Source organism: Malaclemys terrapin, chromosome 11 (assembly GCF_027887155.1).
Source record: "Malaclemys terrapin pileata isolate rMalTer1 chromosome 11, rMalTer1.hap1, whole genome shotgun sequence".
NCBI lineage: Eukaryota > Metazoa > Chordata > Testudines > Emydidae > Malaclemys > Malaclemys terrapin.
The window spans coordinates 24230055-24243161 of record NC_071515.1 but is presented as its reverse complement, the minus strand read 5'-3'; the positions used below and the strand labels follow the sequence as shown (position 1 = coordinate 24243161).

The following is a 13107-nucleotide window of genomic DNA, read 5'->3' as shown; positions in this document are numbered from 1 at the left end:
CTGATTTTCAGTGGCACTCACACTGTCTGGGTTCTGGCCACCGGTCCGGGGGGGGCTCTGCATTCTAATTTAATTTTAAATGAAGCTTCTTAAACATTTTAAAAACCTTATTTACTTTACATACAACAATAATTTAGTTATATATTATAGACTTATAGAAAGAGACCTTCTAAAAACGTTAAAATGTATTACTGGCACGCGAAACCTTAACTTAGAGTGAAGAAATGAAGACCCGGCACACCACTTCTGAAAGGTTGCCGACCCCTGGTGTAAACAGACTGAATAAAATTGTTGGGATATTTGAAACCAATTTCTGCTGTACAGCTATGGGGCCTAAGGCCATTGGAGTGACATTTTATGACCCATAAATGGAAGAAACAAAGCAGTCTTCCTCCTATTAAGTTAAGGGTTGTGTGGATCAGCATATTCCCCAAACTCCTTAAATGAGGAGGTGGTGGCATCCAGGGCTCCAGCTCCTCTGCCTTGGAAGCAAAAGAAGCGACTCTCATCAGAGCCTCTTCTCAGACAATATGATCTGGCTTGTTTAAATCTGTAGCCGGACAGTGAGAACCAAAAGTGCCACTTAAGTGGTATATCCTGAGGAAGGCCAAGGCTCTTTCTATCTAGGCAGACTGTTGAATTCACTTTACTGCTTTACTACTAGAAAGGGCTTCCCCATGAAAGAAAGTGCTGAGAGGCTTGTCTCTGACATCTGGCTGGCTGATCACTAATTTCTGGTTGCTATTGAGGTTGTAACAGATTTAGAAAGTCTCAAGGAGATGTCCTATCACGAGCATCCCCATCATGTTCATTTGTATTTTTGATATTAGGGTATGCCAACAAAATATTTGGGGCCTGGTGAGAGCTTAAGAGTATGGGATCTATGGTACTGAGTCCACTGGTTTTTCCTCTTCCAACTTTGAAGTTGGCCTATTTGGGTAATAAAGGACATATCATAATTTGTCTTTCCCTTGGCTCTGGGGATTAGGTATGGATCTCTCCCTTCCCTGGAGGATCCTAGTTCCCTAAGATTCTCCATTATAGCTGGAATACTGGATCCTGAATAATGACCTTGGAACAGGACTTGTCCTTTCAGAGTATCAAAAGCAAAAGGACACATTTACTCCTCAGAGGAGGAGGCTCATTTCTCTCTCTCCAACCTGGCCCTCTATTTTGAATGTCCTAATAGATGTCTTCATTAAATGCAAGACATCTGATGCAGTTTGGACTGAAATTTCACAGGCTTGCTCTGCTTTTTGCTGTGCAGCCTGGCTGCTGTAACCCTGAGATGGAAGAAGGAGATGCTGCCTAGTGGGACAAGATAGGGTGCAGCCCATAGAAGGGTTAGGATCTTCATTGATCCTTATTCCCAAGGCCTTTTATTTTCTCTGTGGGTTGTACCTTTAAATGTCTGTCCTTCACCATGTATACAAAACACAACAGACATCTTGTTCTCAAATTTGCTTTTATCCTTGTTCAGCTTGTATCACTTTGACACTAAGAAGTTTGTTCTTTCTGGCTGTTAGTTTTAATCTAAATTAAAATAAAGGTATTTTAGATTGAACTAAACATTTTGCTGTGTGTACAGAAACACAGGAAGTGGAAAGGAGGTGGCAGCAGCTGCCTACTCAGGTTTTTAAAGGCAGATGCAGTGTTGCTGCATGAGCAACTCAAACTGAGGAAAGCAGTTGGTTCACGCTCTGCAGACCTAGGAGGTGAAAAGAGTGGGGGGTTGGAGATCATATAGAAGCCCAGAGTGACTTCAAAGGAAGAAAGCCCAGATTTGTAAAGGTGTTTAGGTGCCTAACTCTGATTTCCAGGAGAGTTAGGTGCCCAAATACCTTAAAAAAAACTGGCCCAAAATGCCTAGAGAATGTAGGGGAAAATTCACTAGCTGTCCCTGATACAGGCAATATAAATCCTCTCAGGAATGTATCTGCCCCATTCAATACCTAGGTCTCTTCACAATTGAGAGGGCCTTGGAAAGCTGGGGCTCCAATCCCTGCCCCACTCTTGCAACTGAAGTGGCATCTCAGGAAAAGGATGCTCTCACACTTTTACTTATATTGTGACTTTTTTACCTAGAAATAATAAAATTGTTACACTTTTCTTTAACCTGACTTTTCTTAAGCTAGTAGGAGGAATGTATGCATATTTAAAAATTAGCAAATGGCTGCACAAACTCCACAATCTCAATACATGGAAGCTTCCTGATCCGGGACAGGTGGTGCGGGGTGGGGCAGGGGGGAGGAGCTGCATGGCAGAAATCACTTCTCCTAGACACTGTCATCATTTAGATTACTCTTTATTTAGACTGTCTGCTTCATCTTTTAATTGTGTATCTCTCATTTATTCACTAGATAGTATCTTGTTCTTTTGTGCAATTTAATACTTTATGATCTCTGCTTTTAAGCATTTCTGGACAGTGGCAGCAAATAACAAGAAGGAAAAGAATATCAATTTTATCTTTAGCTTCTCGGAAACTGAACATGCAGTGAGTCAATTTAGTGTCCGCTAGGTGTCCTAATGCAGTGGTTCTCAAACTTGAGCTGCCGCTTATTCAGGGAAAGCCCCTGGCAGGCCAGGCGAGTTTGTTTACCTGCCGCGTCTGCAGGTTCAGCTGATCGTAGCTCCCACTGGCCGCAGTTCACCGCTTCAGGCCAATGGGGGCTGCAGGAAGCAACACAGGCCAAGGGACGTGCTGGCTGCCCTTCTTGCAGCCCCCATTGGCCTGGAGCAGCGAACCACGGCCAGTGGGAGCCGCGATCGGCCGAACCTGCGGACATGGCAGGTAAACAAACCGGCCCAGCCCGGCAGGGGCTTTCCCTGAACAAGCGGCGGCCCAAGTTTCAGAACCACTGTCCTAATAAATGACGCTAAAACTATTCTACAGCCTTGATTATTCTCAATGCATGCCATGCCTAAAAAGAACTGCCATTCAACTGTATGTGAGCTAATTAACTTCAGTGTGAGCAAGTATCTGAAGACTGAACAACGAAAGCTATTAATTCAAATTTTGATAGGTTTATGGGGGTTTGTTCTTTATTTAAATCACTCATCTCTGTATTTCAAGTTAAAAGACAGTATCACAGTCTTAATTATATTTACCACATTTGTCAAAAACACCTATTCACCATATTAGAAATAAAATCAATGAACACTAGCAAATGTAGGCAGCTCATCATTCTAGTTTCCTTTTACGAGTTCAGTTAGTCTATAATGTGACATCCAGAATCAAGACACAGGACATAGTAGTTCACGTGGATGCACACTAAGATTCACTATTAACCCCGTATCACTTTGAACCAAACATCAATTTATTTCCTAGGAGAAATATCTTATTTGCAACATTTATCAATATTAGGTTTTCACAGAGCATGCTATCTAGATGCACAGGAAGCATTAACATAGCATATTGTGCTCTGAGCAACAGAACCACAACACGGTCCTTCCTGAGTCTGTTGAAAAACATGTATTTTGAAGAAAAGGGAAGACCAAATGATGGACAGTCAGTTTTATGACTGATCTGGGTCAGGCCAAGGGAAAAAATTAGTAGGTTGTAATGGATTCCCACAATTATCACAGACATTGAAGACAATAAATCAACTCTTTGACTACCCCCACATTTTTCCTTATAAAACTGAAGGATTAATTCTTGTTTCAAAAATATAAATTATAAGTATTTTAACCATTTGGACATCAGTACAGTACCCTGAAGCTTCAACCTGCATTATTCATTGTGAAGTGGAACATAAGCAGTATCAAGTCTATTATGAAGATACAAGAGTCTACAACCTGTACTTCTATATTACTGATTATAGGCATTGTAGCTGCAATGGTCTATATTCAAGACTTGCTCTGACAATATATGAAGTTCTTTCAGAGTTTATTGTTTATTATTTGTATAATGGTGGTACCTAAAGGCACCAATAAGGACTGAACATCCATTATGCTAAGTGCGGTACAGAGTAAAAGATGCCACCTTCCCCAAGAAGCTTACAGTCTAATGAAGACAAGACAGAATAAATGGGAGTAGCAATCAGAAGAAATGGGGAAGGGAGGACTCAAAGATTCCAAGTCCTTTAAGTAAAATAAGGACAGATTGGGGTGCTGTTATCTTTAAACAAACAACAGTTTGTCCTGTTTACAAGAGCAATGTAAAATGAAGAGCAGATAAATGCTATCTTCACTGGCAGAATTTCATCTGATTTCACATACTGAGGTCCTGGTGAAGCTGAGAGAACATCCCATGCGCCTCATGGCTGTTGAGGCTAGCAGGGAGGTCCTGGGTCTACTACTGACTGAAATTGTTACTGTTTTCCCCTGCTGACCACTGAAACAAACAGTAATTAGGCTCTTGGTCAAGAAGCCATTACTTTACTGAACTCACTAATTACCACTATACTTCCTTCAAACTTTCTTGGTTCTGGATGGTTATGGAGGAGTTCATGTCAATGCAGCTCTGGATTCCTCTGACTTCCTGTGACCCCATCAATCTGTTTTTTGACCTGAGTATGGTAGAAAGACATCTGTTTCTACCTTTAGTTGATACTCTTCTGACAATGCATAAAGATCTAGTGGACCAGGATTACCTTTGATACAGATAACCACAAGGTGCAGATGCCATGCCTTTGTAGTCAGGCAAAGGGTAAAAATTGTTCTTTAACTGATCCAACCTTTCCTTTAAGAGGCTGCATAAAGTAGTACTGGATAACTAGTCATCCAAACCGCAGAGACTTCCACAACTGCCTAATACATAGCAGCAATGGACTCGTGTCTTTGCCACTGACATTTATGATAAGTATGAGTAAAGGTGGGAAAATGTGTGTTGTGCTGGGAAAGTTGTGTTCATTTGTGCATGGATTGTTTTGTGCTGGGAGATTTGTGTTGATTGAATGTGGGCTGTGTTCATCTGGGAGATTTGTGTTGATTTTTAAAGGTGGTGAATTAGGGGGTTATGCTGCAGTGACTGACTGTGTGTATTTGGGTTTATTGTATATGGTTGTACTGTTGGCTGTGCTGATTTTGCGTGTGTTTTGTGTGGTGCTGGGAGAGTTATATGGATTTGTGTGTGTGGTGAATTAGGGGAGTATACTGCAGTGAGTAACCATATGTGTTTGGGGTTACTGTGATTGCTGATTGTGGTGTTGTGTGGGTGGTTGTGCCACTTTGCATAGGGGGGGGGTGTTCTGGGAGAGTTGTGATAATTTGTTCGACAGCTGAGTACAAAGGTGTGGCAGTTGGGCCAAGTAATTTACCATCTGTACCGGGATAGTCAGTAGGCAACCGGGATAGTCAGTAGGCAGACCGCAAGCCAAATCCAGACAGCCAGATCCTTTTGAACAGACCTGAAATCCTTTTATTTAATTATTATTTTTTATTATATTCTCTGGAGTCTGAACATTGACTAACTATACCTCGACCAAGAAATTTGGACCTTGACAAAAAATAATTGACTGCTCCTTATCTGTACAGTCTCCCCATATGACCAATGAAACTGATGTATGTAAATTAGCTTAGAATAAGGGTGGTTGGCTGATTGAGTTACCTCTGATATCACAATGGTTTAGGACTCTCAGCATGGTATAGAAGAGTTATATGCCTTACTCTAGCAGTACACTGCACAGATGTAATTCATAAAGTCAAAATGCCTGCCTGAGAACTTAAGAACTGGATGGTAACAGACCACAAAACCCAGTGATGATTCAAGCTACTGATATTCTGAACAAAAAGAGCTCTCAACCATGCTCATAGCTGCTTCCATAACTTCATGCTGACTCTACAAACATTTTAGCCTTCAGAATGACAGAGAGAATCTTTTATTATATAAAGTAGACATCTCAAGGAAACTGTAAGGCATTTGGGGCTGCAATGCTATCTGTAGACCAGTGACATCCAGTTCTAGCTCTGGTTCTGTTGAAATGGAGTTTCCAAATGTCTGGCCAAGACCTTGATGAGAACAAGTTGACAGAGCCAACATGGAGAAAGAGTGAATTGACAGTGGGGGAAAGCAATTTGAGGAACTGAGGAGGTATGTAACTGGTCTACGTATTGGCAAGGGTCCTCTCCTGCTAAATTGGTTTACAATCTTTGCATACTTCTGGTCCACATTGTGCTTGTATTACCAGGAAGCAGCAGTGGCTCTGTGATGGGGTGTACTCCCCACACTGGCTCTGCAAAAGCCGAATTAGGCCAGGGTGGCCCAATCAGCCAATCTGACTGCAAATGGGGGAGATTTAAGCTGGAGAAAGCTAATTAGAAGGAAGTTCAAATGGGAGGGGCTTCTATAAAGCTAGGAGGCTGGCTATAGTGAAGGGAAGTATCAGGGAGGAAGCCTGCAGTCCCCTACCCTGAGGTAGGGGAGAAGCAGTATGGTAGAAAGATGTTCGGTAGGGAGTAGTAAGGGGTGCATCTGCAGCCCTTAACTGTTCCCTACAGGGCCCTGGACTGGAACCCAGAGTAGAGGGTGTTATTAAGGGCAATGGCTATAAAAACTGCCAGAGTCAAGGATAGGGCAGCAAATGTGAGGACTGCCTGAAACTGCTTTGAAAAGAGACTTTGAAAGACAACTTGCTTCCCCCAAAGGGTACCCGCTGAGTGACTTGGCTGGAGAGCTAAGTCATGAAAAGGAAGCAGCAACACCTGAAGTGAGAGAGACAGAGTGCCATCACAGGGACAGGTGTCAGCCTCATAGAGCTAATCGCCAGGAGATGGTGCTGTCCAGCAGTGAGTAGAGCACCCCATCACAGGTTCATACAATTTTTGTTTCCATTTGTGACCAGCTATTTGACTGTATTCTTTCCTGGATGAGGCAAACCTTGCAACACTAATCCATGCTTGTCGTTACTAGGCTGAAGTACTGCAGTACTGTCCATTTGGGGCTATCTTTGAAGACTATTCATAGTAGTTAACTGGCATAGAATGTGGCAGTCTATTCACTGTGGGGTAAGTCCACATGAGCATATGAGATTAGTGCTATGTGAACTGTATGCTATGTTCAAAACTGTTTGCAGGTACAGTCCAACGCACTGATTCCAAAGTTTATAAAACTCTATATGGCTGAGAACTGGTATATCACAAACTATGCCATGAAACTAAGCAATCTACTATTGAAAATAATTCCTCATATTAATAAAAATTCCTCAAGATTAATGGATTGAATTGAAGACATGTTCTTTGTTTGAAACTTGAAACCAAACTTGTCTTATATTGTGGAATATAAAATATCTTAGCGTTTAAAATTTTAATAGTTTTTATAATTCACTTTTTAGGGAGTAATCTGTTGACTAGAATCATCTGCTAATAATAATTTATTTTTAAATGTATAAAATATACCTGTCACATTTGTCCATAGGTTCATGAATGATATTAAAACACTAATCAGTACATTGATTCATACCAACACAAAGCCACTCCATGAACTGGGCTTGCACACATCATTCACAGTTAATAGCTTCAAGCAAACGATGGAAAATATAAACTAAGCACTGCTTTCTGAAGTTCAACAGATTTTGGCTCTGTTGGACCAGTTGGGAAAGCAAATACAATACCAAGTGCCTGCACTGAAAATAGTCTGCCTACACCTTCTATACACTTAAATCTAGGGTGTTAACAAGAGTATCTCACATGATATCAACTGTCATGATGGCACTAAGGGAAAGAGACAGTTGTTCAGGTAGCCAGGAACCAGGGCCGGCTCCAGGCACCAGTTTCTCAAGCAGGTGCTTGGGGCGGCCGCTCCGGAGAGGGGCGGCAGGTCCAGGTATTCAGCGGCAATTCGGCGGACAGTCCCTCACTCCGCCTGGGAATGAAGGGCCTCCCGCCGAATTGCCGCCACAGATCGTGGCTTTTTTTTTTTAGATCGTGATCGCGGCTTTTTTGTTTTTTGGTTTGGTTTGGTTTGGTTTGGTTTTGGCTGCTTGGGGCGGCCAAAATCCTGGAGCCGGCCCTGCCAGGAACCAAACCCTATACAATATAAGACTGCATCCATGAATTTCATTCATGTTCAAATATTCAAAACAGTTAATTTCAGGACTTGGTAGACTTGGATTTGAAGTTTCCAATATTTACTGCATGAGTTCCAAGTCCTGGGCTATTGCCTCTCCATGATTTGGAATCTGCCAGAGTAGTCTTAGTTTGATCAGACTCTTAAATTCTGAAGGCCTACTTGTATCCCAGTGGAAGTAGCATTGGAACATTTATGGCTATGCAGATAAGGCTGCAGACTTCCCTGCTCATACCTAGGCGCTGAGGTATGATATTAAAGGAGCCCAATATCGCAAAGTGCCACCCTACCATCTGGGGTGGCCTCCTCCCAAACTGACTTCTCAGTCAGGTAGGAAAACTAACAGGAACTGTTCAGTTCCAAAACCAACTCCTCAACTAAACTTTGAATTTATTCTATCACACACTAGTAGTTTTCAGACCATTATACTGTAGGAAACACATGACTTCGTGGTGACTGAGAAAGTGGGGGGTAAATCCACCTATCCACCCCTAACTATCCCAAACCTCTTCTCTTGCCAAGTTGGTTCTTAATATTAAAACAAATTAGGTTTGTCTTCCATTCACCCTGTCCCTTTCCCTCTTCCAGCAGAAGTGCAAGGGTAATTCCAGTCCCAGAACAATCTCCACAGTCCCACCAGTGGGAATAAGAGAGATCAGGCACTGCAGAGGTCAGTTGTGAGGCAGGTCGTCATCTTTCTGACTGATGTCCCAGATGATTGCATAAGTGGGCTTTTTGGTTGGCTTGAGAGAGTAAATTATAGCAGTTTAAGAGAAGCAGTTGTTTAAGACAAATAAGAGATGCAGTCTCTTATCCAAAGAGTTTAAAAATACTGCTATATACACAGAAGTGTTACTTTAAAATTTGTACAGAAAAAGTGAAAATTTCAGTTCTTTTTAAAGAAATCAAATTGACTGATACATTTAATCCTCACTTTTCCTTTTGAATAATTTCAGTATAGCACCAAATAATGTTTTTTTTTGAAAAATTAAAAATTTGCATTTTAGTGAAATATTTTCTTTAACTTTCTATCTTTTTAATGTTTAACTAGTAACAAAGTAGGCTAAAAACGTCTTGTGTTCCCTAAAATTAGGATCATAGCATTGCCAGTCTATCAAGTGTCACTCCCACCGGTATACAGACAGAGGTTTTTTTTATTTACAATGCACAGAAGGTAGTGTCTTTCACCATCTGAATTTGAAAACACTATGCTGAACACAACTTTTAAAAGAATTGTTGGAGGAGGTGGTTGCTATGGACTAGAAGTTTATCATGGCAAAATGATTAATCCACTCTTCTAATTAACCTTTCCTGTCTCATACATTTTAGACATAAAAAACCCAAGAGTTACACATCCAATCTTTTCGTGTTATTTCAAACCATACCTCTGCAGCAGATTATACATCATGTCTCCAAAAATTTGTGTACAATTACATTTTGAACATTTGTAAATTAAATGTATTTTAAGTTTAGAGCTAAAATACTGTGGTTGTTTCACAAGAGACGTCAGCAGGGTAGTTAAACAGAGAGAAGGCTTGCTATTTTTAAAAATGGGGGATAAGTGCATTTTCCCTTACTTGTACAAGAAAATACCATCTCCCCAAAACCCAGAAGTTTCAATAATATAACTGCAGTTACTGCACGGAATTTGCTATCTGAGCATCTTACCTGCTTTTCTAAATGCTTTACTAAGGTATGTATCATTAAGCCCATTTTATAGAGGAACAGTGGGGAGGAGGGAGGTGATCTACACAAGTTTAAGCTACCTAACAGAGAAAGGAGAAGTGAACAACACTTGACAAGTGGAGGGTATACCTACACTTCCAGTAAAGGTGTAGTTGTAGCAGCTTCCCCCGCAGGCTTTAATCTACGAAGCATGGGCCACTAATAATAATAGTAAGACATGGTGCCATAGGTTAGCAGCCAGACTATGTACCCAAGCTTCCCAGCAGGCTTGTACTCTGGTTACTTGCAGTAATGTAGTCAACTCTCATTTGGGGAATAGAGAGTTTAGTTAGTGTAGGTTAGTTTACCCACTTCCTCTTTTACCACTCCACCTCTGGTTGCTTGCTTGTGTTGAAACTCGAGCTGCTACAGCTACACTAGTGCTGTTATTCATGACAGCTAAAGTCAGCGGCACTATGCAGATCCCTGGTACAATCCCACCATCACATTGCTTTTGGCACTCTATAGAGTACATACGCTTCCGCTGCCTACCCCTGCCAGAAGCTTTCAGTGATGTGTACCTACATACTGTGGTGTGGTCACGGCTTGCTTTTCACTGAGACAGGCAGTTACACCCTGCTGGAAGAGATGACTAAGAGGGAGACAGCCAGAGGGTGGTGGGGTTACCTGCGCCCCAATTTTTCTTGCTGCCCCTTTACTGAGGAAAAGAACTAGAACACTGGAGCGCCCCACAACCAGTAAGGTGTGTCAGGCCTCAGCAAGACCCGGAGGCCTCCTGGATCTCCTCACGCCAGCTCCCCAATCCTCTGTGAAAACGGCCTCTGCAACAGAACAGCCCCGCCCTCACTGTCAAGTAGGTATCCACCCTGCGGGAGGGGAGCGGGATAAAAGCCTCGCGCTAAAACGGGAGCGAGGAGAAGCACGTGCCGGGCAGGGGCGAACGGCTCGCTGGAGCGGCGGGAGGTGACAAGAGCTCGCGCTGGGGAGGGGCGAACGGCTCGCTCGAGCGGTGGGCGGGGCTAGCCCTCCCTGACGGTTTTGGCGGGAAAGCCGTGGCCGGCCTAGGGAGCAGTTGCCTCGCTCACCGCCCCCGTCGTCTCCGACCCCTCACACAGGGCGGGCAGGCCCTGGCTATTTAATGGGGGGGGAGGGCACATCCTTTCACCCCGAGTCTCTGAGCCCTTTCGCCACAGAGCCCCGCGCCTCCGCACAGCCAACACTCACTGCCGTACGTCACACCCACAGGGAAGTCGCTCACAGCACCAGTCGTAGGCACGTTCCCCCGGGAGCCACTCCACTCCGAACCTCCCTGTGGAGCTGGGGGCGGCGTCGCCTGCGGCTCCGCTTATCTCCTGAGTGGCCGGGGCCCCGCTACTCACCGCGTTGTCGGGCTCCATCTCCCGCCTCACACCGGCCTCAAAGTCCCTGCAGCACGTTTCCCGCACGCAGCTCCCTCCACACGCCGCGGCAGCTCCGAGCCCGACGCGCTCCTGGCTGTAAACCCACACAGAGCCGAAGGAGTCACATCGGGGGCGCGGGCGGGCCCGGAAAACGGAGTGTGGGGCGGATGGGGTCTTCTCCCTGCCTAACGCACGGGTAGGGGGCAGCACTGAGGTACAATCGGGGCGGGGATTGATGTTCGGGATTGTCCGGGGCAGCCGGGGAAAAAGAGAAGCGGGCGGTCAATTGTCTCTCCCACACAACTACCTGCCCTCCAGCCCCATGCGCCTCACAGAACTACCTCACTCCCTTCCCCTTCATGGGCCCCACACAGCTATCTTGCCCCATTGTTGTGTGGGGCTCATAGGGGGAACAGCATAAGGCAGCATTTCCCCAGGGCTCCAGCACAGCTATCCTCCCACAGTCCCTCCAATGGATCCCACAGAGCTGTCCTCCTTCATTCTCCACCCTATCGGCCCCACACAGATACTACTTCATCCCCTTCTGCCCCCTAACATTTCTCCCCATGGATCCCACATATCTAACCTCCCAAGAACTATTAAACTCTCATCCCTTATCAGGACCCTGCAACCCCAATAGATATCACCTCCAAACCCTCACTGAGTTTCACTCAGTTATCTCCCCATATCCCATCTGCCACCTGCTTCTGCCCATTCAGTCATCTTCTATCTCCCCTGTAGCCCATTCAGTTACTGCTCCTCCTTCCATCTTCTGCAAAACACATCCTACCTGCTAACCCCCCCATTCTCCCTGCTACTCCTTTCAGCACACTTCTTTATCACTTCCAATCCCCCCTTCAGTTCACTGTAATCATCTCTTCCCTGCAACTTGGGCAGTTTTCACTTCCCACTCCAGTAAAAGTGCTCTTTCATTGAGTTATCAGAGATCAGTGTTTAGGGGCCATGCTTGGAAAGTGAAACTCCCCCCTCTGCCACCATCCCTTGCACCTGCTGGTGCTGTCACTCACCCTGAGAGTTCAGCCTGCTGCTCTGGGACAGGCACGCACAATTCCTAAGCACCACACAAAAAACCCTTTACAGCTCCTTAGACACCCTAAAGCACTGGGAGTGGGAGGGCTGCTTACTCACCTCCAGGGGTGAGTTACTAAACCCTGGGGCGCCACCAGTAGCAGCAGCTGGGTAGGGGTTGGTTTCTGACTTCCAGGCCTGGAGCAGCAGGAGAAAGCAGCACAAAGCTGTTGGCTGCTGGCTGCTCCTCCATTCCCTGTGTGCTTCTGAGTTTCTGACACACACACACATTCCTTCTCCCCCTCCCCCTCAGTGAGTATCATTTCACCAACAAACCCTCATTACACACACTTGCAAAACACTGATCACAGGCTGGCTGGCACACAAACATACAAGAATAGTACCAGGGAAGGGTGGTGTAAGTATTGCAAATTGTTGCTCCCGGAGGACTCTGTGAATGAGCTAGATTCCTCATTGAAACGTCTAGCAAAAGTCCCCACACAATCCCAAGAAGGGGAGAGATTGTCAGACATACATCAAAGTCCTCTTTCATCTTCATTACCTGAGGACACGTAACACACAAAAATCCTGCCAATTGCATTTTCCATGCATAGAGGGAGAAAGATTTAACACACAAGCTGAGAGAGAAACTGTAACACACATCACCCCCCAGAGGGAGAGACTGAAGTAAAATCCCTCATTCCCAAAAGCTGACTCATAATTTGCTACTGATGGGAGCTAATGGACACTGCAGTATAGACAAGGCTCAGGCACTTTGTCATTAGAAAGGAGTGGAAGGGACTCTATAGTTAAGCTGGAGAAGCTTTCTGTTTTAGAGCTGATTTTTCAAAGTGCTTTAACATACACAGACAAATTGCCTTGAAAATTGCTGAGGCACATCAAGAGATGAGTAGAGTTAGTGATGCAAATTTGGGTCCTTTGGTCCAGAGGGTTGGGAGATCGAATTCAGCCTTTTTGCTCAGAGCT

General features: G+C 44.5%; 1 protein-coding gene across 1 annotated transcript in view; it reads right to left on the bottom strand.

Annotated features, from left to right (window-relative positions):
• BOLL (boule homolog, RNA binding protein) overlaps nucleotides 1-12295 on the bottom strand; it is a 92862-nt gene extending 80567 nt beyond the window's left edge. The window contains exons 1-2 of the mRNA XM_054044509.1: nucleotides 12241-12295; nucleotides 11071-11185 (exon numbers count right to left, since the gene is read on the bottom strand). Coding sequence (XP_053900484.1) covers nucleotides 11071-11088 — 18 coding nt within the window. The 5' untranslated portion in view covers nucleotides 11089-11185; nucleotides 12241-12295. The remainder of the gene's footprint in view (nucleotides 1-11070; nucleotides 11186-12240) is intronic.
• Between the last annotated feature and the right edge of the window lie 812 nt (nucleotides 12296-13107).